Genomic DNA, 21,717 nt, shown 5'->3' on the forward strand with positions numbered 1-21,717 from the left:
CCTCAGGAGGGGTGGGGTGAAACGGTAGGTAGGGGATAGGTGAGACACCATCCCCCTTGGTATCAGCCCCTGGGAATGCACCCAGTCATGTCGTCAGACTGCCCCTTCAGACCTCTGCAGAAAGTCTGCGGACCGGGCTTGGGCAAGGTGGGGTCGGTAGGATCGAAGGGAGAGGCCTGCCTTCACTTCCATCACTGGACATCTGGTTCCACCTAGTGGCTTCTGATGTTCCAACTGTCCTAACAGACCCAAGGAAGCTCAGGACCAACAGAAGGGGGGGTGGGGGTGGGGCGGGGGTGTCTTTCAACTGGTCAGTGTTTCTTGAGCCCCTACTCTGTGCAAGGCACACTCTGTGTTACAATGAGGCATATTCATGAGTATAAGAAAGGAGCTGAGGGCTAACATTTTCCCAGCTCACCACAGGCCAGCCCTGTGCTGAGGTCTACACTGTGTTGGCACATGGCTGACCACGGAGCACTGGGGATCAGGGCCTGGCCTTGACTTCTCTGGATTTCAGTGTCCACTTCTGAAAAATAAGAGAGCTGGTGTAGATCATCCTTAGGGTCTCCTCCTGGATAAAAATTCTGTAAGGTTACACCACAGAGTGGTTCAGAGTTTCAGCTTTGGAGTTGGGCAAACTTGCATTTGGATCCCATGAGCTATGCATGCTTGGACAAGTTACTTTACCTCTCTGAGCCCGGGGTAATAATGTAGAGATAAGTATGATAATTCTACCGAGTGTTTAGCACAGGGCCTGGCACTTCCTGAATGCTCAGTGAATGATGGTGATGATATGGGTGATGACTCTATTTACCAAAATCACTGTATCACATGGCAGCAGGTGGTTTCAACACCAACAGCCTGAGTGCCATGGGCATTTGGAAGGATCTGACTCAGGGGCTGGTCCGGGAGTCAGTTCTGCAGTGGGATTAAGAAAGCACAATTCCGGGGCGCCTGCGGGCGGTGGGGGGGGGGGGCGCGGGTGGGTGGCGCTCAGTCAGTTAAGCATCCGACTCTTGTTTCGGCTCAGGTCATGGTCTCTCGGTTCATGGGATCGAGCCCTGCGTCGGGCTGCACGCTGATGGTGCAGAGCCTGCTTGGGATTCTCTCTCCCTTCTCTCTGCCTCACCCCCACTTGCACTGTCTCTCTCAAATAAAGAAACTTAAAAAAAAAAAAAAAAAAAACACAAAAACCACAAGTCCAAGGGGGGACCACATGACGTTTGGGCTGAGGGCTAGGTGACCCATCCTCCAGCTCTTCTTCCACTCCTTCCTGAGGATATGGAACCTGAGTCCTGGGCTCTCCTCTCTGCTGTGGGGACAGGGGGTGCTGGCAACAAAGAGGACAGTTGAGTCCTTGGCCTAACTTCTCTGCAGCTTCGTTGTGACATTCTGAACTGCAGACAAGGTCAGTCCTGCAGCCACCCGGGCCTCCTGTCCCCACAGAAAGAGTGGACAGTAAGAGGCCAGAAAGATAAAAATGTCATGAATTTGTTTTACAATTTTTTTATGTTTCTTTTTTGAGAGAGAGACAGAGCACAAGCCAGGGAGGGGAGGAGAGAGAGGGAGACACAGAATCCGAAGCAGGCTCCCGGCTCCGAGCTGTCCGCACAGAACCCCACACGGGGCTCGAACTCACCAACCGTGAGATCATGACCTGAGCCGAAGTCAAACGCTTAATCGACTGAGCCACCCAGGCGCCCCAGAAAGATAAAAAAATTTTTAAAGCCGAAGATGCTCCCTGACCTTTTCTGAGGGTATGCCAGTCTTTTCTTTTCTTCTTCTCCTTTTCCTCTTCCTTTTTTTCTTGGGATTCCTCTTTTTGCTCAGTAGGTTGGGGCCCCTCTGGGTAGGACGGAGGCTTTCCTGGTCAGGAAGTCTTCCAGGGAAGTCACTTCCAGGTTGATCTGCTCCTACGAGGCCCTGGCTAATGTTTGCTGACTGCAGAAGTGACTTTCTTTTTCTTTTCTTTTTTTTTTTAACGTTTATTTATTTTTGAGACAGAGAGAGACAGAGCATGAACGGGGGAGGGTCAGAGAGAGGGAGACACAGAATCCGAAACAGGCTCCAGGCTCTGAGCCGTCAGCACAGAGCCCGACGCGGGGCTCGAACTCACGGACCGCGAGATCATGACCTGAGCCGAAGTCGGCCGCTCAACCGACTGAGCCACCCAGGCGCCCCTGCAGAAGTGACTTTCAACTCCAACCACAGCGGTCCAGTTCTTCTCTTGCTCCAGCTCCGAGGAGTGGGACCACAGCAGCCTGCCCTCTCCTGGTTTTTATTCCATTCTCTTCCTGCACCCCTTCCTCCACCCTGCGCCTTCTGCTCTGTGTGCTCTGTGATCTCGCCGGCCCCCTGGCCCACCCACACCTTCACCCTCCTATCTCCATGTCCAGCTCTAGCCTTTCTCATGAACTGCAGATAATTCCTTTCAGTCAAGGCTTTCCCCCACCCTCACGCCAGGTTCTTCCCCCCACAGGTGAGTGTCTTGCCGTCCACCCCAGCCCAGGGGTCAGCCTTGACCTGTCCCTCCTCCACTGCACAGCCAAAGCCCCGTGACGCTGGCCATTTCCCTGCACTCTGCTCTTTGCCACCCTCCGGACTGCCCCTGCCTCCTGTCCTGCGTGCATCCTCCTGCTCCAGCCTATCGTGACCCCAGCTGCCCGTAAGGGAGCCCTCTAAACACCTTGCTCACGTCCCTGTTCCTCCGCTTAGCAGCTTGTAACACTGTCCACTGCCTTTCAGATAAATGTAAACTCCTTGGCCTGGCCTACAAAGTCCTTCCTGGCCCTGCCTCTGCTGACCTGTCCAGGCTCCTTGTTCCGAGCTCCCAGGCCCTCTCTCTGCAGTCCCTTGCATTCCAGCCTCCTTGACATTCTTGCTGGCTCTCAGGTGCGTGGCCTACTGTCACATCGCTAAGCCTTTGTATGTGCTGTGTCTTCCGCCGGGAGCACTTCCCTCCCTGCTGTCTGTCTGGCAGGCTCACAGTCATTTCTCAGGAAGCACGCAAATGCCCCCTCATCTGGGAGGCCTTCCAGATCCCTCCAGGCTCCTCTGGGTTCAGACTTGTCCTTTGCCTTTCACAGCATCTATCACACTGAATTGTAATTATTGATTTACATATCCCTTTCCCCCTCTGGACTGAAAGCTCCTTGGTGGCAGAGGTCTTTTACGTATTTGTTTTCTGACTGTCTGGAGCATAGCAGGTGCTCAGTAAATACTGGTCATTGCAAATGTCCATCCATCTCGTGATCTCGTGTCTGGATCAGAATGCGTTTTTCGATTTTGATTTTTTGCTTTCCGCGAGGAGTTCGGGTGGTTAGAAGGCACGCGGATGGACTTGTGCTTGTTGAGTTCAGAGCTCTGGAGTCAGATCCGGGTCCTGGGCCTGGCTCTGCCGTGTATCAGCTATGCCGGTACGTGACTGAAAGCCTGCAAAGGGGTGATAATAGCATTTACCCCATAGAGCTGTTGTGAGTGTTCGTCAGCTGAGTGCTAGGATCTAGGGAGTGTTCAATAAATGACAGTTTCAAACGTAGGAGCTGCCTGAGCATTGCCTCCCGAGGCAGAGTGTGAAGGCCTGTGTTCCAGTCCCCGGTCTGCCCCTCCACACCGTGGGACCCTAGGCCAGCCACGTCCCCTCTCTGGGCTCCAGCCTTCTCTTCAGAGGCTGGGAGCAGGTGGCCTCTGAGGCCTCCGCAGGTCTGACCTGCCGTTGCCCTGTGGGGCCCGAGGAGGAGTGTCCTGGAGGGCAAGATGAGTGCTCTATGTCCAGCAGAGGGCCTTGCCCGGCCCCTGGCCAACGGGGTGGGAGGGAGAAGCTCGGGTCCACTGGAGCAGGCTGGTGATGCCAGACGCCTGACTGGAGGCGGACCAAGCGGCCAGCTGCCTCTCTCCGGTCAGCCCTGCGCTTGGACCCCTCTCTCTCACCTGCTCTTCGTGGGGCAGCTGCCTCCTGCTCGTCCGGCCATGCAGTGGCCGTGGCCGCTGGCCGTCTCTCTTGCTGTGGTGTTGGCCGCGGGGCTGAGCAGAGTGTCTGGGGGTGCCGCCCTGCACTCGGGCGGGCACAGAGCCGAGGCCCAGGAGCAGCAGAGCCGGTCCAAGAGAGGCACTGAGGATGACGAGGCCAGGGAGGTGCAGCAGTATGTGCCCGAGGAGTGGGCCGAGTACCCGCGGCCCATCCACCCTGCTGGCCTGCAGCCCACCCAGGCCCTGGTGGCCACCAGCCCCAACCCAGACAAGGACGGGGGCAGCCCAGGAGGCAGGCGGGAGCCTCGGGGCAATCTGACGGGGACGCCGGGTCAGAGGCTGCAGATTCAGAACCCCCTGTACCCGGTGACCGAGAGCTCCTACAGTGCCTATGCCATCATGCTCCTGGCCCTGGTGCTGTTCGCTGTGGGCATCGTGGGTAACCTGTCGGTCATGTGCATCGTGTGGCACAGCTACTACCTGAAGAGTGCCTGGAACTCTATCCTCGCGAGCCTGGCCCTCTGGGATTTTCTGGTCCTCTTTTTCTGCCTCCCTGTTGTTATCTTCAATGAGATCACCAAGCAGAGGTTGCTGGGTGACGTTTCTTGCCGGGCCGTGCCCTTCATGGAGGTGAGTGTGTGTCCAGCTCTGGGGCTGCAATCCGTCAGGCTGTCGGAAGTGGGACATGTGGGTGTGCGGGACCCCAGAGGCCCAGAGCTCCGTCTTGCTTCTCCTCCAATTTGGGCGAGGAGACAAATGCGGTATTGGCTCCCAGGGAAACCAAGGCATCTAGGGGGTGCAGGAAGGTGTGTGGGAGCCCTGGGGGCCAGCCTTAGCCTGGTCTCTTACTTCAGGAGCAGCCTCGAGGCAGATCTCTCCCCCTTTCTCTTTACTCTGAGCTGTCCCCTCCCTGCCTTAACCCCCCTCCATCTTTCCACCGCAGAAATTGCTCTGTCGGCTGTGTGTCTCCTTTTTCTCCCTTTTTGCCACTGCCGCTGCCCTGCACCCACAAGGTATTGACTTCTGAATATTCTGCTTCCCTAAGCAGTATGTAAAGGGAGATTCCAGTCTTCTGCAGCTCCCCCAGGTCAAGTCAGTATCTACTCCCCTTGAACGCAAACGCCAGAAGGAAAGTCCCTTCCTTACTGTGACTATTGTCATCCCTCTCTAAAAGGGAAGACCTAGTTCTGGATGCTAGAGCCTGGGGGCGAGGGGCTTAATGTCAACTTATGTCTCTGACATACCGGGTATCACTGGGGCAGGTCACATCTCCTGTCCAATTTGCTTATTGCCCCACCATGGGGTAGACCAGATGGCCCCACTGGTGGGTTTATTCTACAATTCTAAAATATATCACCAACCTCATTTCTGGGAACTCCCACCTAACGACAGGCACATGAGTGATGATGGATGTATAGATCCTACACAGAGAGCCTAACCCAAACATTACAAAAATATACCAATATATGTGCATTTATGTGAGACACAGCAAGGCCACTGTGTCTATATAGGGGCACAAAATAAGCGAGCAGCCTTTTAAATTTTGGCTACGGGCGGGGCGGGAGGGAGGCTACTAATGAGGACTGGAGTAGCTGTGGCCTCCCCATGAAGGCTGCTGCTCCTCTCGAGAGTGGATGATGCTGTGGGACGTGAGTGGCTTGCCGGAGTGGAGAAGGAATCAGGATCAGGCGTCTGGACGTAGGTTCTGTTCCCAACTCGGTCCCCAGTTCACTGTATATTAGTGATGATTTCATATTTGGACAGACTGAGGCTCAGCAGTTGGGGCAGCCCTTTGTGTCCTTCCCGACCCAGGGAGACCGCCTCACCGTGGCCCAAAGGTACCCAAACCTGACAGAAGGCCCTATGGTTGGGACTAGCCCCGGCATCTTCGTTATCATCTGGGGCTTAGGACCCAGGCGCGCTGTGAAAGGTTGGGCAAGAGGACTAGATTAGAAACCAGGCTTTGCCCCTCACTAGCTGAGTGACCTAGGTCTGCTTAATCTGTCTGAACCTCAGTTTTCCCCTCTGTAAGTTGGGAATAATAATAATAACCATTTGAATGAATTCTTGAAGGATTAAATGGGAAATATCGACAAAGTCCTTAGAATTAAAATAATTCAGTAAGTGGTGGGTTTCACCAGGGAGGGTCTAAGAGCAGGAGAGGAGGAGGGCAGACGCATGTGGACTCTTGTCTGCACGAAAGCCTGCCTTGCCTGACTGCGGGTCTCAACATACTTAATACCTAGGCTGTGGCTCACAACCTCCTGGGCCACCCGCTCCACACCTCCTGGAGGAAGGAGATGGTTCATGAGCTGACAGAGCCCCCCTTTAGGCTGGGTGATGGGGAGGAGTTGAGGGAAAAATACCCTGTCCCAGAACCCTTCCGTAGGGGGGATCTTAGGAGGGCCCGCAGGAGGGAGCAGGAGAAGGCAACTTGGAATTTTTTTGTGTGTGTTATTTTTGGTTTTGTCCAAGCCCCAAGGCTGCTCTTCCGCAGGCCCGGGCTCCCTTGCCAAGGGAGTGGGGGGTGGGGGGTGCCGGTTCTCACAAAGATCACTTGGTGGCTGTGCTAATGAGCCAGAGATTGTGTTCCCCCAGCCAGAAGAGGGAAGAATTTGGACAGAAGGGGGGATCTGAGCACAATCCCTGAGTGTGGTTGAGCATCATCTGATAGCTTGGGAGGGTTCTCCTCTTCCTCTCTTCTCTCTGGCACTTTCTTCCCCTGCTGCTCGGGCTTCTCTCTCTTGGCTCACAGGGTGATTTTCCTGTGTGCTCAATGAATAGCATCAGGGAGGGTGGGCCCAGGCTGTTTTGGAGGAAGGCTGCTTCCTCCCGCAGCCAGGCCCCTAGCTTTCTTGGATAGGATGAAGAGACAGAGAGAGAGAGAGAGAGAGAGAGAGAGAGAGAGAGAGAGAGTGTGACTGAGCCATGTTTCAAAAACCTTTCACCTGAGGCACATAATGGAATAATGGGATCTGGGGATGGAAGGACCCACAAAGACCCAGAACTGCTATGTCTTTGTCTTGATTCTTCGTTAGGGAAGATATTCCAGAGTCTCTCAGAGAGCATATGGGTCTGTGGGACCCAGGCCATTCATTCCCTAGCCCAAGAGGCAAAGAAGCAGGGTGGAAAGAGTCGGGCCCGTCTGTGTGTGGATCTCAACTCTGCCATCCACCTAGTCACTCATCCTGCCCGAGCCAGTTTCTTCGTCTGTACGATGGTTGGCTGCAAGGATGTGGCGACGTACATCAAGTGCCTGACTCGCGGAAAATACTCACTAAATGGTGGTTGTCATTACTGTTGTTTCTACACTTACCACCCAGTTTCCCGTCTGAGCCAGAAACCCAGGCCTCCTCCCGCCTCCTGGGTTTGACCACGTGCTTCTCTCCTCCTCTACACCTTTGCCCACAGGTCTCCTCCCTGGGAGTCACCACCTTCAGCCTCTGCGCCCTGGGCATCGACCGCTTCCATGTGGCCACCAGCACCCTGCCAAAGGTGAGGCCCATCGAGCGGTGCCAGTCCATCCTGGCCAAGCTGGCTGTCATCTGGGTGGGCTCCATGATCCTGGCTGTGCCCGAGCTCCTGCTGTGGCAGCTGTCGCAGGAGCCTGCCCCCGCCACGGGCACTGTGGACTCATGCATCATGAAACCCTCGGCCAGCCTGCCCGAGTCCCTCTACTCGCTGGTGATGACCTACCAGAACGCCCGCATGTGGTGGTACTTTGGCTGCTACTTCTGCCTGCCCATCCTCTTCACGGTCACCTGCCAGCTGGTGACGTGGCGGGTGCGGAGCCCTCCCAGGAGGAAGCCGGAGTGCCGGGCAGGCAAACACGAGCAGTGCGAGAGCCAGCTCAACAGCACCGTGGTGGGCCTGACCGTGGTCTACGCCCTCTGCACCCTCCCCGAGAACGTCTGCAACATCGTGGTGGCCTACCTGTCCACTGAGCTGACTCGCCAGACCCTGGACCTCCTGGGCCTCATCAACCAGTTCTCCATCTTCTTCAAGGGAGCCATCACCCCCGTGCTCCTCCTGTGTATCTGCAGGCCGCTGGGCCAGGCCTTCCTGGGCTGCTGCTGCTGCTGCTGTGCCGAGTGTGGTGGCGCCTCGGAGGCCTCAGCCGCCAGCGGCTCGGACAACAAGCTCAAGACCGAGCTGCCCTCCTCCATCTACTTCCACAAGCCCAGGGAGTCGCCCCCGCTCCTGCCCCTGGGCACGCCTTGCTGAGGCCTGGGTGGGGGTGGGGGGCCGCGGGAGCAGGGGCCAGGTGGGGCAGGGCGGGTGCCCCCCAGCCTGTGTCTGGTGTTTCTGGCCCCATAGATCTTGCTTCTCTGCCCGTCTTGCTGTCTAGAGGTGGACTTGGTCCCTCTTGTGGGGGTTCGGGTGTGCCAAAGCCCCTTCCCCCAGCAGGGCCTTCCCCGGCTGTCTCTTGGCGTCTCCCAGCCCTGTCCTCGGTGGGTGGTAATGCTTCCAGGTCCTTAGAACTGCCTAGAAACTCTCAGTCCCCCAGCTGGGAGCCAGAACTTCACCTGCCTCTGTCTTGGAATCTGCTGTACTTTAGTTGGCTCTTCTCTAAGCGTTGCCTGCTGACTCTCATTCATCCTAGAACAGGGGGCCTTTTGGGGGCCAGTCCTGCCTGGCTCTTCTCTAGACCAGGTCTGCCCTAGCCTTAGACATCTCCTCCTCCCGGCACCTTCTCTTCTTCCGGAGGATTTCTCTCTCTTTCTTCTTCCTTCTCTGACATCTCCTGGGTTGCCCTGTGCCAATCCCCCCTCCCCCCGCCCCTGCCCCGCCGCCATCCGCCCCGTGGTAGGTACTCCCTTGTAGAAGGCCCTTCTTCAAAAACAATAAACTAGGTAGAACTATCCCTGTGCCCACTGGAGTTTCTTGTGCCACATCCTGACAGTGCCCGGATGCACCTGGCCCTTCTCCAGGACAGGTGGCGCCCTGGGGGGATTCCTCCCGGCCGCATTTGGCCCTTTATGGCCTGTGGCTGATGTCCTGCCCAGCCTTATGGCCCTACGGCTTTTGAGGGGCAGAGTAGATGAAGGGCTTGGGAGGTGGAGTACTAAGTCTTTGTCCTAGCCTGAGCCCGAGCATCCTTGGGAAGTCAAAAGGCGCCAAACTTATCTCTTCTGGAGCCCCCACTCTGTTCCTCCTCCTCCACAAAGCCCCCATTTTAGAGAAACCAGCAGCCTTGCTCGGTGAGCCTGGGGCCTTCCAGCCTCTCTGACTCTGAGAGCTGCTCTTTTTCAGTTTCTTAGAACAGACTGTTTTGCCCGTAGACGGCCCAGCTGCCTGCTCCTGGTCTGCCCCCACCCTGCCCCCACCACACCCCTCCCTGGCAGCCAGAGCTCCGTCCTGTGCCCCCAGAAACCCCTCAGCTCCTCCCGCCGGTCTTGCCCCGGGTGTCCCACTTCCGCCAGGTACCCCTCTGGGGTCCTTCCACAGCCCCCCTTAACCCTGTTTGGGCCTCGAGGAGCTGGCACAAGCTCAACCAGAAGGGACACCTCGGCCTAGGCCACAAATCACTCCCTGCCTCCTAAGCCCAGCTTTGTCTCAAGTGCAGCTCTGGGTCCCAGTGGCGACTTCTGCCCACCAGATCCACCTAAAACATTTGCACGGGGCCTCGGAAGGGATGATGAGGGACAGAGGTTGCTGAGTGCACTGGGCTCCTTTCTCCTCTGACCACCCCACCCACACCCCTTGGCCTCAGCCCGGCCCCGACCCAAGCCTCCTTCCCCCCCTCTCTTGGGGATCTTAATGGCCTTGTTCTCTCTTCCTGGCACCCACCCCCAGGACGGGTGACGCCAAGAGAGAGGGAGGCCGTTGCTAAGTGATAGAGCTGCCATGCACACACTCTTTGTGCTGGGGAGTGACACCCACCCATTTCTCAGCAGACCTGTTGCCACAGTGACCGAAGCCCTCAGCTGTGTCCGTAGAAACTTAAGATGGGTGGGCGGGGGGCAGGTTGGAGAGGGAGCCAAAGGCAGGCTTGCGGCACTGAGGATATGGGGGCCATTTTCTCCACCCCCGCCCAACTCCCTCTCTACCCCCGTCCCCACCCTCGTTCTAGACGCACCAGTAGCTTCCTATGGGATGTAGGGAGGGGGCCCGGGGTGAACTGAGGTGAAGTCTGGCACGGGGAGAGGGCCAAGGATGGAAGGCTGAGGGTAGGGGAGGGGGCACCTTGACATCCTGTTTGGGGGGACTTTTCCAGAGGGCACCCCCCCACCCCTGCTTCTCCCTCCTGTTGCTTGGCCAGCTCAGGGCTGATGAGAGGGGGAAGATGGTGTCTCGAGGCCCTGCCACCAGCCCCGCCTTCCATGCCTGCCAACGTGAATGGCTTGCAAGATTAGTCAGCAGGCCAGCAGCGCCTTGGGAAAGAGCCACTGTCCCTCCGGCCTGGGCCAGCTGGGGGAACAATGTGGCGTTTGTTGCTCAGGGGTCCCAGGCTGCTGGTGGGGGGGCGGGTTGGCACACTGGCGGGTGGTGGATTTGAGCTGGGATGCTCAGAGGCAGCACAGACATTCTCCCTCCCCCTCGGGGCAGACTTTAGACCAGCCCTCAGACCCCGAGGCCAGGTGGGGGGGAGAGGGCAATCCACGGAGCCTCCCCCTTCAGCTGGGAGTGGGGGGCAGAGAGCACGAGCACTTTGCATTGAGAATCACCTCCCTCCAATGGGACCGGACGTGGTCATTGAGCCTCTCAGTTTCCTCATCTGTAAAATGGGAACAACCCCTCTCTCACAGAGGACTACAGTCATTAAACGAGACAAGATATATAAAGCATGTGGCATGACGCCTGGCACCTTTTCTTCCTTCCTTTTGGGAAATGAATTCTCTAGTACTACAGACTAGGCTTGCCAGGGTACTCTCAAAACTCATCCAGGCTTTGGGACTTGAAAGGGCCCCGAACGATGATTTACATATATACGCACAGTCTGTTCCCGGTCCAACTTCCACAAATTCTTTAGGTCCTATTAGGCACCTGCTGCGTGCAGCCACTGTGGTAGGATGATGCCTGCTTGCTGGTAAGCAGCTCATCCTGTCTAACCTCCAATGTCACCCCTCATCGGGGGATTCAGGACCGGGAAAGGCAGGTCTGCCCTGACACCTGCCCCGTCCTGCTCCCCACATGAGTGACCGTCAGGCCTCTCCAGCTTCCTAGGCCAAGGGCAACTCCTGCCACCTCTGCAGCCAGGAGAGCACGGGGGCAGCCTGGTCCCACCTTCAGCCTCCTTAACCAGGGGGCACATTTCCTATTCCTTAGGAGCTAGAAGACACCTTAAAACCACTTCACTCCATTTGCCTAATTCCATCCACATTCTTTCCTCCAACTCCTCTGGTAAAGGGGAACTGCCTTTCCAGGCAAGTCATTTCTTTCTTTTTAAAAAAAAAAAATTTTTTTTTTTGGACTTTTATTTATTTTTGAGAGACAGAGCACTAGCAGGAGAGGGGCAGAGAAAGAGGGAGACACAGAATCCGAAGTAGGCTCCAGGCTCCAAGCTGTCAGCACAGAGCCTGACGCCGGGCTCGAACTCACAAACTGCAAGATCATGACCTGAGCCGAAGTCTGACGCTTAACCGACTGAGCCACCACACAGGCACCCCCCCCCCCCCCCCCCCCCGCCCAGAGTCATTTCTGACTATAAACTACCTTCAGGAGGAAGCCCTGGGCACCAAGAAGTTCAGAGCCAATAGGTGCCAATAGGTGAAGTTCAGAGCCAATAGGGCAGGCCCAGGACCCTTGAGGCCAAAGCCCTGGGATCCCTGCTCCCACATCTAAGGGAACCATGCCTCCTTCTTCCTGCAGAAGTGACTAGAAGTGACTTCCAGCAGAGGCAGGACTAGAGGACGAGAAAACAGCTGCTGTAAGGGCCTGCTCTGTTCTCCAGGGGGACGGGAGACTGAAGGGGGCGGAGCAGGGGAGAGGCGGGGCTTTCCTGCGAAACTGGGTCAAGATGGCCCCGGATTTGGGTAAGCTGGGCCTGCAAGGCTCAGAAGCCGCAGCTGTGGGCAAGGAGGAGGGGGGACCAGCTCTGAAGGCTGGGGTCAAGTAGGGAAAGGACTGGGATTGGGCACAGGAACAAGGGTACGGCCTCTCTCCCAAGAAACCGGTGGCACAGACACCAACAGAGAAGCAGGGAAGGGGGGAAGCCGTCAGGCTCTGCAGGCCCGGCACCGCCCCCTGGAGGACAATTCGCTGTGGCTGCAGGTAGGGCTCTGAATGGACTCGAGGGAGGCGCAGCCCCGCACACATCGGGATGCAGCCCCACACTCCCGCCACGCTGACCCCAGCCCCAGGCAGGTCCTTAAACAGACTTCCTCTTTAGCTCCACTTGGCAGCTGGAAGCTCAGAGCCGACCGCATGCGAATCTGACGAGGGAGGGAGAGGGAGGCCCGGCGAGGCCCGGCACACGCGCGGGAGGCTGCTGTGTGAAGTGCCATTGTGTGCCCGGTGTGAGCGCGTGCCTCCCTCTCCGTGGCTGTTTGTGCCCAGTGTGCGGGCCAGCCAGTCATTCCGTGGCATCTAACGGACAAATAACCAGCCCCGTACACCCCCCCGACACAAAACTGGTCATTTATTCGTGTTAGGAGGCAAAAAAATGTACAGTTACAAGAATCATTTTCCAAACAGAGGTTAAATATGAGCTGAAAAGTGTAAAAAAGGAAGAGGAACATCACTTTACAAATCATTAAATTAAACACATAAACCAACAGAAAACAAAACCCAAAGAACCAACCCCCCATGCTGAGTTCTCTCCTTGTGCAACTCTGCAAAATGAGAACAGAAAATGAGGTGGCCCATGGAGTTGGGGGGCCCCAGGAAGGGGCAGGAGCTGGGAGCCAGGAACGGGCAGGAGGGGCTGCTGGGGCGCCCCGGGCGCTGGCCTCCTGCCCCTTCCGCCTGGTGCTCTCTGGCACCTGGTTGTGCCTGGTGGCCCTACTGAGGCTGGGGTGGGGTGGGGGGGCAGACAGGGGCACCTCCGGAGGTGGCAGTCAGCCTGTGGCGTTCAAGCACTACGGGGACAAGCCAGATCAGGAAGTGGAAATGAACGCGACATGGGGATGGCCGCCAGTGCCCTGGCTGGTACCTGCCCCCCAGGTGCCAGCCTTCACTTTCCTAATCTGAACCTGCCCCAAGCCCACCCCGCATCTCTTTCCTTCTTTCCAGACCGCCCCCCTCCTGGGTCCTGACGGGCCCCTGCAGCATCAAATGGTTGATTTTAGTCTTTGCTTAAATTAAAAAATTAAAATATATATACATATATATACTGTACACACAGGACGACAACAGAAGAGTGTTGAAAAGGGCAGTGTAGGAGTGGGGCACGGGAGAGAGGAGGGCAGGGGCTATGGGGCCAGGGCTGTTAAGGGGCCGGAAGCAGGGCCGGCAGAAGGCAGAGGGAAGGGGAAGGGCGAGAGGTTAGGGGGCCAGAATGGGAACGGTTTATTTTACAATAAAATCAGGAGTTCAAACCTCAGCAGAACAGGACTCTGGGATCCCCAGAGGGCCCCTCCCCACGCTGAGTGAGGAGGGGCGGGCTTAGGGGGGACGGCAGGGTGGGCGGGGAGCTCGGCTTCGGGTTTGGATGACAGCAGGTCCCTGGTCCGAGGGGGAAGGACCGCAGTCTCAGCTTCTCCGTGACTTTGAGTGTTGAATAAGCCACTGTAGGGTGATATCTGGGTGGGGGACGACAGAGAGGTTTATAGGCCTTCTAGTTTGTGCTGGGCCGACTGGGGAGGTGGAACAAACACCTTAGGGAGTGGCCTAAGCCCAGGGCTTCCAAAACTGCAACTGGGGATTGACTCTAAGGGCAGCAAAAGCCCAGAGCCATCGAGCTCCAAACAGCCCCAGATGAGTGGCGGGGGGCATCTGGGTGGCGTGAAGGACGGAGCCATGGGACGTCACAGCCAGAAGGGGCCTGGGAATCGCCTGATCTAACCCTGTGACCGTTATAGTGGGGGAAGCAAGGCTCCAGGAAGGGAGCGATTTGCCTAAGATCACACAACCAGTAGAGGGCAGAGCCGGGTGATGCTCAGATTCTGAGCTTCCCCGATGCCTGTCCTACCCCAGGAGAACCATAGAGCTTTGGGCTTCAAGGAAGGTTGTGGAGTGAAAACCTTTGAGAGTCACTGCCCCAGAACACCCAGAAGTGCCTCTCCGCTCCTCCCCTTGTCCCAGGCTCTTCCCAGAATGCCAGCAACTCCCCCATACCCACGCGCACCAATGTTGTCCTTTTCTTTGCAGGAAATGGAGTAGCAGCAGATCTCTCGGTCCTGGATGGCAGAAAGATTCCTGGGGGAAACCAGAGTAGAACCTGCTGAGGCTAGGACTGCCCAGGAGGCCTGGGGCTGGGGGCGCCAGAGTCCTTTTCTTGCTCAGGAGCTACAATGGGGAGGGCGAGGCTCCGGGAAAGGTAGGCTCTGCTGCCACCATGTGGCGAATACTGAGAGCAGCAGCAAGCCGTCTCCCTCTCCGTGGCCTGGGAAATCGGGGGAGCAGGGAGGAAGGACAGAGAAGAGTAGCCAAACTCACATTTTCTCAATCAGCTCCTTCTCATCCAGTGCTCCTGGAAGGTCTCGCTTGTTACCCAGGACTAAGACCTACAGAGGAGGACAAAGACTAGGTCCAGGGCTGCCGGGCCAGGCCGTCTGTTTCCTCTCCCCACCTCAACCGTGCCTGGCCTTCACCTGCCTCTGTCCAGGCCCCCAGTGACTTCCCAGCGGGCTCCCTCCCCGCCTCCCCCACTCCAATGCGCTGCTGACCGGAATGCCCTGCAGCTGGGGTTTGTCCAGCAGGTTGTGCAACTCATTCTTGGAGGCCTCAATCTTCTCCTGGTCAGCGGCGTCCACCATGTACCTGGGGGACAGCAGGGTGGGGACAAGCAGGTTGACACTACAGGCTGAGAGGTAGGAAGAGAAGGACCTGCTGCTTGCCGGAGCAAACCTCTTGTTTGGGCTTGGTCACCTCTTGATCTGTGGGCTATCTAGGCCTCCTCCAGGGCCTGCCGTTATCCCGTCGTCCAAAGTCCCCTCCGAAGAAGCTGTCATGCAGGGGGTGAAGCTTGGCTCTTTGAGATTATGTGTAAATCCCTCCCAAAGTGACCCTCTTAAGTGTTCAGGGAAAGACTAGCTATGGGTGAGTGAGAAAAAAGCAAAGGATGCCCCAGAAGATTTTCTTGCAGCAAGATACTTTTAAAAAATGAGGTCAGGGCCACCTAGGTGGCTCAGTGGGTTGAGCGACCGACTTCGGCTCAGGTCGTGATCTCGTGGTCCGTGAGTTCGAGCCCCGCGTCGGGCTCTGTGCTGACAGCTCGGAGCCTGGAGCCTGCTTCGGATTCTGTGTCTCCCTTTCTCTCTGACCCTGCCCCGCTCACGCCCTGTCTCTCTCTCTCTCTCAAAAATAAACAAACATTAAAAATAATTAAAAAAAAATTTTTTTTTTAATGTTTATTTATCTTTGAGACAGAGACAGACAGAGCATGAACAGGGGGAGGGTCAGAGAGAGAGGGAGACACAGAATCCGAAGCAGGCTCCAGGCTCCGAGCTGTCAGCACAGAGCCCGACGCGGGGCTCGAACTCACAGGCCGCGAGATCACGACCTGAGCCGAAGTCGGTCGCTCAACCCACTGAGCCACCCGGGCGCCCCCCCAAAAAATGTTTTTTACATGAGGTAAAAAACAATGAAAACAAAACAATCTTTTGTTTGGGCATACACATGTGAGATAAAATTATTTTTTAAAAGCAAGGGAATGAGCCATTTAAATCGCACAAAAGTCAGGAGAGCGGTGACTCTAAATTGGGGGGAGGCAGGGAGACACAGGTACTTTGAGCCGGTTGATGCTCTGGTTCTCAGATTGGCCGGGAGGTGCCCAGAGTGTTTCACAGATATTCTTATCTGCACACAAAGTAAAGGCCGGCCGTGTACGGACAGTGTGTTGTGAACCCAGCACTTTGATGGATCCAGTTCTGGACCTGTGGCTCCTACAGGTAGTGAGGTTGTGGGGCCGGGGCGGGCGGGGTGGTGGTGGGGGGCGGGGAGCCAGGTGAGGCTGAGTCCTGCCACCAGCCTGGCCCTGCACTTACACAATGGCACTCACTCCTCGGCAGTAGCGCTCCCACATGCTGCGGAATCGGGGCTGTCCCCCAATGTCCCAGAGCTGAGCGAGAAGAGGGTGACACGGTCTCAGCAGCAAGCAGGCAATCGAACCCATCTTGGCTCCCAAGTCCCCCTCACCGCTCCCCTACTCCCTGCACACACCACCCCCACCCCCTGCCCCCCCCCCCCCCCCCAGGATTCACGTGCTGTCCGGTCCTCCTGTCTCTGCACCCCTCTGACTGCCTCAGAAGTCTTGTGCTCTTTTCCGCACTATCCTAGCCTCGGCTTTCCTTCAGCTTCTCCCCCCAGGGGCCGCAGATGCCCTCCCCAACTCCCTTCCGGGTGCCCGGCCCCAACAGGCACACACGGGCTCTTCTGTGGCCCCAGCTGTGCCCAGAGTTTTGGCTTCCTGCCGCTCACCTTGATGGTCACGTTCCCTTTGGTGATTTTGCGCATGTTGAAACCCACGGTGGGGATCATGTCCTCGTTGAACTGTCCTGACTGGGAGGAAGAGTCAGAATTGGAAAAGGGGTAACAACTGACAGAACCCAGATACGCCACCTCTGGTGGCCACGGCCACAAGGCTGCAAGAGTGAGGCAGAGGCCAGGCCCGAGCTTCACAGGCACCCCTCTGCGGGGGGGCATGGGGCCATCTCCTGAGTGTCCCTTGGTTTCAGGGGGGGATGGCCATAAACAACTCAGGTGTTCACCCAGTTCCTGGGGCTCTCCCATGAACACGAGGCCTGTCTTCTTCAGGCAAACTCAAAGTCTCGCAGCCCAGACCGGGGAAAAAATTCCTCCTAAAGTCTAACCTACATCTCTCTGTTGGAACAGGAGCCCCTTTATTGTACTTAGTCTCCAGTGGAGCAGAAGAATTACCTCCCAACAAAAGAACTTCAAGCAGCTCATGATAAGCAGTGAGGGGGGATCTCAAGGGAAGGAGACATATCTTCAAACTGGCAGCAAATGTTTTGAGGGAAGGTAAAGTGGCCACCCCAACGTGCAATGCCCACCAAGTAATTTCTGGATTGTCCGGTGGTTGTGGTCTATTTGTACTACACTCCCATTTGTTAGGATGGATAATCCACACTCTGTACTCCCTGTTGACTTATGTGTCTCCCCACTGGACTGAGAGCTTCTTGGGGAGGGGAACCACGCCTCCATTAACAACATTAGCAAATGTTTGCTGAATAATTAGGAGTTGACTATAACTCCATATCCCATAACCCACTCTCGAATTCAAACGATCGTCGTTTCTCCCCCCTCTAAATGGTCTCCAAGATGTCTAGATTGCTCTAAACTAGCCCAGGCCTGCAGGCCAGACCAAACTTGCTCCAAGGTCATTTCCGTGTTCACATGTAGGACAATTTTGCTTACAACCACCCCCCTCAGGTGCAGGAGATGGGACTTGCTTAACCTTGAATCTGAGGGTGACAGCCTTGTCTCTCTACCATGCCATTTGTTTGTGCTAGGTGGTAGGAATAATTTGCCTCAGGTCACGTAAGGAAGTCAGGGGCTCTGCCCCTTAGCCAAGGTGTAGGAGATGACGATTTCTTATCCAGAGCCTGTAGGCCTGAATGAAGACTGCCTGAGGATCCATCCAAATGAGAGCGAGCGATTCCCTTTTATCCAGAGGAATCACCCAAACTCATTCACCAAAGTTCTTGCAAGTGAGAACTGAGTCCTTATGACTCATGCTCGTGACACGGTAGAGTAAGGGTTCCCACCCCAAGGGTCACAGGTGGACTGCAGAGAGTCCGTAAACCCCCTGAAATTGCTCCCGATGTGCATGTACAAAATTTTTGTTTGTATGGACACTTCTCTGGGGAAAGGGTGTCTAATTTTTATCAGTTATCAAAAGGGTCCCAGAGCCCTAAAAGTTCGGAATCACCGAGGGAAAGGGAGCATCCTGAAGGAGGACGGCTTTGCTTCCAGCTAAGTATGGAGGCCCTAAACACATGTGGTCTAATATCCAAACCCCAGCAAGGTGCCAGGGTGGGGGTGGGGGCACCCGCTGGACCAAAGTCCACTCCTCCCCATCGGGGCTGCTGAAGAACATAAGGGTCTAAAGAAGAAAGCCCAGTTTTTATTAACCATTCACATGGAGGAGCGTGGGCAAGACACTTCAACCTCATCGGGCCTCAAGGCTTCCTCCCGTGAAATGGGGACCAGGGTTTTTGTTTCCTAGAGACTGGCAAATAAGGCTCGCAAAGTGCTTGGAAATGGAAATGGTCTGGGTGTCGCATGAAGAGCCATCTGGCATCTCTGGCAAATAGAAGATTCATAGGCTCCCATATACCTGAAAAAGCCTGGCCTGGCACAATGTGATTTGGGGCTAGGAAAACGTTCGGGAAACCAGGCTCCCCGGTACCCAAATAGCCAGTTCAGCTGTGAATCAAAGCTAAGCTGCAACCAGGTTATGACTTCATTTCCCTGCTAATGCCTCCTGATCTCACAAGCTCCTCACTTAACGGCTGGAAGTAACCTTTTGTCTCAGCCTCGAATGCCCCCTGGCTCATTCCCTCTTGGGTGGGCTCCCACTGTCTGAAAATTCTGTATACTGAGTCAAAAATTCATCTTCCTAGAACTTCCATCCCTTGTTCCAAAGACTTGGGTACCCCAAGAGTAGTTCTTCCATAGGACAGTCTTTTACACTTTTAAATATTTGAAAATGGCTCTCTTTTTTTCCCTCAGGCAAAACATCTCCTACTTTTTCCATCACAACTTTTTGAGAGGAACTCAACAGAACACTTCTAGGTCCTTAGGAGGACTGTGAAGTCTCTGTATAATTTTTTTTTTTTTCCAGTTCACATTAGCATGCTGAGTAGCTAGACACAAAAACTCAACTTCTATTTACAGTCAGACCTCATAGGGGGAGTAGAAAAAGCCAAATGGGAAAAAAGCTGAGACCAACAGATGACAAATGAGCGGGCAAAGGTGATTCAGAAAGTCAGCGGTGGGCATAGGAACAAAGGCCAGGGGTCCCGATTCTTCATTTCCTTCTGAAAGACATTCTACGGTGGTTATACACAAGGTGGGCAGAAATGCCAGTGCGGGAGCCCTGGAGGATTGGAGAACACCAGTTTCCCTGATCCTAAAACTCCCGCGGAAGTCCACAAGGGGTGATTTTTCTTGGAAGGCCTCTTTAAAGGGAAATTTTGCTGGCACTTTTAGGATGGTGAGCCCTTCGGGTGAGCCGAAGTGGCAAGTTGAGTATCGAACGGGGGAATGCATGGGCTAAGAGCTGTACATCACCCGAACTCTGACCTGGCAGTGTAATATGTGACTCTTGGGTTCTGTTCCTGGGTCTGATCCTGTTTTGGATACGATGCAGGTCTAGAGGAGGCCCTCCTGACGAGGAACTGGAACCCAACTGGGTACCTGTGCATCTCTGCCCAGGCGCGTGGCTTCCCTGGGGACTGGAGGTGACACCTAGGGTGAGCTGTTAGAGCAGCAACAACTTGATCCTCCTCTTGGCCTTACCCTGGAGACGTCTCCCAGATCTAAATGCCTAGAAGCCAAGCCACCCAGGCCTGCAGGATCAGAGTCCAGGTGTTATGTTCCTGCCCAAGGGGGCCCAAGAGCCCAAGTCAATGCCAAATCTAACTAGGGGCCAAACTCTCAGACAGGAGCCCAGGGGCACATGTCGGCTAGGAGACTATCATGCCAAAAAACCAGCAGGGGCCTGAAGGTCCTGGCCTGTCAGATGAGGAACTAGGAACCACTGGGTGGAGAAAGGGGCAGGAGTCCTCTGCAAAACATGTTTGGAAAAGGAAGCCAGTGCCTAAATATGTGACCGTGGGGTACCCGCAGCTCCAGCCTCCAGCCTTCCCTCTGCCCTCCTGCCTCAGGCCATGCTCCTTCTGGGATGCTGAGATCCATCAGGGGGGCCCTCTTCTTCCGGGATGGGCCACAACACAGAGAAGTACCTGGGCTGACCGGCCATACTTCTTTGCTAACCCACATCATCGGCATTTTGGGCCAGTGTGTGGCCAATCCACAATTCTCAGAAACCCCAGTATGGGTACTGGGACCGGCGGGGGGCAACCCCAGCACCTGCCCCAAGCCTCCCTCAGCCCCACACGCCCAGTCCAGCCAAGCTCTTTAATGCAGGCCGCAGCCATTACCGCAGCCTCAGCTCACACACCCATGGAGCCCATCTTCCCTTTTTGTAAGACAGATTTTAACTCCTTCCCCACCACTCCCTGGCAGTGAAAGACTTACAATTGCCCATCTCCGTCTGGACTACCCAAAGCCCTCAGAGCCACTCTCTCCCGTGTCCCTAGAGTGGGCAGCGCCCCTCCAACTCATCCTCTGGTTGGGGCACCTCCTGCTGCAACTTCTGAGCCAGACGGAGACTCCAAACTCCCTTTACGATGCCATCCTCCCCGGACCCCCAGCTAAGACGCCGCGGGTTCCTGGAGAGGAGGAGTCTGAGCTGGTGCCAAGGGCCTCAGCTGATGCCACTACCCCCAGGGACACCTCCCCTCCCCCTCAACAGCGCCGGGGCTTCCCCTTCCGGCAGAGAGGGGTTAAAGCCTCGGGGTGGGGCTGGGCTTGCCCAGGCCCCTTCCCCAAGCCGCTCCGGCCGCCGGGTCCCGCGACCCTCCGCACGCGGGGCGGGAAGGCCCGGGCGCTTTCGCCCCGTCATGCCCCCTCGCGCGGGGACCTGAGGGAGCCTGTCTCTGCAGGCGGCGGATCCCGCCAGCCTCGTGACCCCCAGGGGCCGCCAGGCCCAGGGCCCCAGCCGGTGTCCTCGCCCCCCTTCCCCCGCCCCCAGCCGTGCCATCCCGGCCCGGGCGGGACAGCGGGTCGCGCGCCACCCAGGTCTCCCACGGGCCGTGCTAGGCCCCAAGCGCTCGGGCCCGCTCCTCCCCCGCCCGGCGCCCGGCGGTGCCCGGCCATGCCAGGCGGCGACCCCGGCTCACCAGGGCGCGGCGCAGGCCGACACAGGCCCGACCCTCGGCCGGCGCCCCGGGCCCGCGCCCCGCGCCCCCGTACCGCGATCACGTTGACGAAGGTGGTCTTGCCGGAGTACTGCAGCCCGACCAGCGTGAGCTCCATCTCCTCCTTCCAGAACAGGGCCTTGAACCAGTCCAGCAGCTTGTTGAACAAAGCGATCATGGTCGCTGCGGCCGGCCCCGCCCGGTGCCGGCTGCCCGCCGCCCCTCGCTGCCCTCGCGCTGCGGCCCGGAGCGGCCCCTCCCCGGTGCGGCCCGGGTCCCGCGGCTCGGTGCGGGCGGAGGCTGGAGCGCAGCGGCCGACGACTCGCTGCCCCCGGATCCGCTCGCCGATGGGTGTGGCTTCGGCGCCCTCCTCCCCCTCCTCCTCCTCCTCCTCCTCCGCCGCCGCCGCTGCCGCCGCCGCCGCCGCCGCCCTCCCGCGCCGCCGCTGCCCGGCCGTGTCCGGCTCGCACCCGAGCGCGCGCCCCTCCCTCGCCCCTCGCCGGGCCCGCGGGTGGGGTGCGCGGGGAGCCCGCGAGCCTCCGGGGTAGGGCCTGCGCCTGCTGGCGTCCGGGGACACTGGGGAGAGAGGTCCCCTTCCCGGGCTGCGGCGCCCTGGCTGGCACCCCTTTCCTTCTTAAAGGGCGGTGGGCCCGAGGTGCGTGGGGTCCCCGTTAAGCAGGGTGGAGAAGGATGCTTCACC

At 57.1% G+C, this 21,717-nt stretch overlaps 2 protein-coding genes across 2 annotated transcripts; one reads left to right on the top strand and one right to left on the bottom strand.

The window, feature by feature from the left end:
- The first annotated feature begins 3,969 nt into the window (after positions 1 to 3,969).
- On the top strand, positions 3,970 to 8,193 carry GPR37L1 (G protein-coupled receptor 37 like 1). The gene is made up of 2 exons (XM_007086560.2): positions 3,970 to 4,599; positions 7,381 to 8,193. The coding sequence occupies exons 1-2, from the start codon at positions 3,970 to 3,972 to the stop codon at positions 8,191 to 8,193; spliced, it is 1,443 nt and encodes a 480-aa protein (XP_007086622.2).
- A 4,338-nt stretch (positions 8,194 to 12,531) lies between these two features.
- ARL8A (ADP ribosylation factor like GTPase 8A) lies at positions 12,532 to 21,338 on the bottom strand. Its single transcript, XM_042976318.1, has 7 exons — positions 21,073 to 21,338; positions 16,492 to 16,572; positions 16,059 to 16,132; positions 14,739 to 14,832; positions 14,509 to 14,576; positions 14,198 to 14,268; positions 12,532 to 13,652 (listed from the first exon to the last, which is right to left on the bottom strand). Exons 1-7 carry the CDS (start codon positions 21,193 to 21,195, stop codon positions 13,603 to 13,605), a joined length of 561 nt encoding a protein of 186 aa, XP_042832252.1. The 5' UTR covers positions 21,196 to 21,338; the 3' UTR covers positions 12,532 to 13,602.
- Between the last annotated feature and the right edge of the window lie 379 nt (positions 21,339 to 21,717).

This window comes from Panthera tigris, chromosome F3, assembly GCF_018350195.1.
Source record: "Panthera tigris isolate Pti1 chromosome F3, P.tigris_Pti1_mat1.1, whole genome shotgun sequence".
Lineage (NCBI taxonomy): Eukaryota > Metazoa > Chordata > Mammalia > Carnivora > Felidae > Panthera > Panthera tigris.

Coding starts and splice junctions, on each gene's coding strand:
- GPR37L1 (XM_007086560.2), top strand. CDS start 3,970: ATGCAGTGGCCGTGGCCGCTGGCCGTCTCTCTTGCTGTGGTGTTGGCC. Junction 4,600..7,380: donor GGGCCGTGCCCTTCATGGAG/GTGAGTGTGTGT, acceptor CTTTGCCCACAG/GTCTCCTCCCTGGGAGTCAC.
- ARL8A (XM_042976318.1), bottom strand. CDS start 21,195: ATGATCGCTTTGTTCAACAAGCTGCTGGACTGGTTCAAGGCCCTGTTC. Junction 14,833..16,058: donor CGAGGAGTGAGTGCCATTGT/GTAAGTGCAGGG, acceptor GCTGTCCCCCAG/GTACATGGTGGACGCCGCTG. Junction 14,269..14,508: donor AAGGAGCTGATTGAGAAAAT/GTGAGTTTGGCT, acceptor GGTTTCCCCCAG/GAATCTTTCTGCCATCCAGG.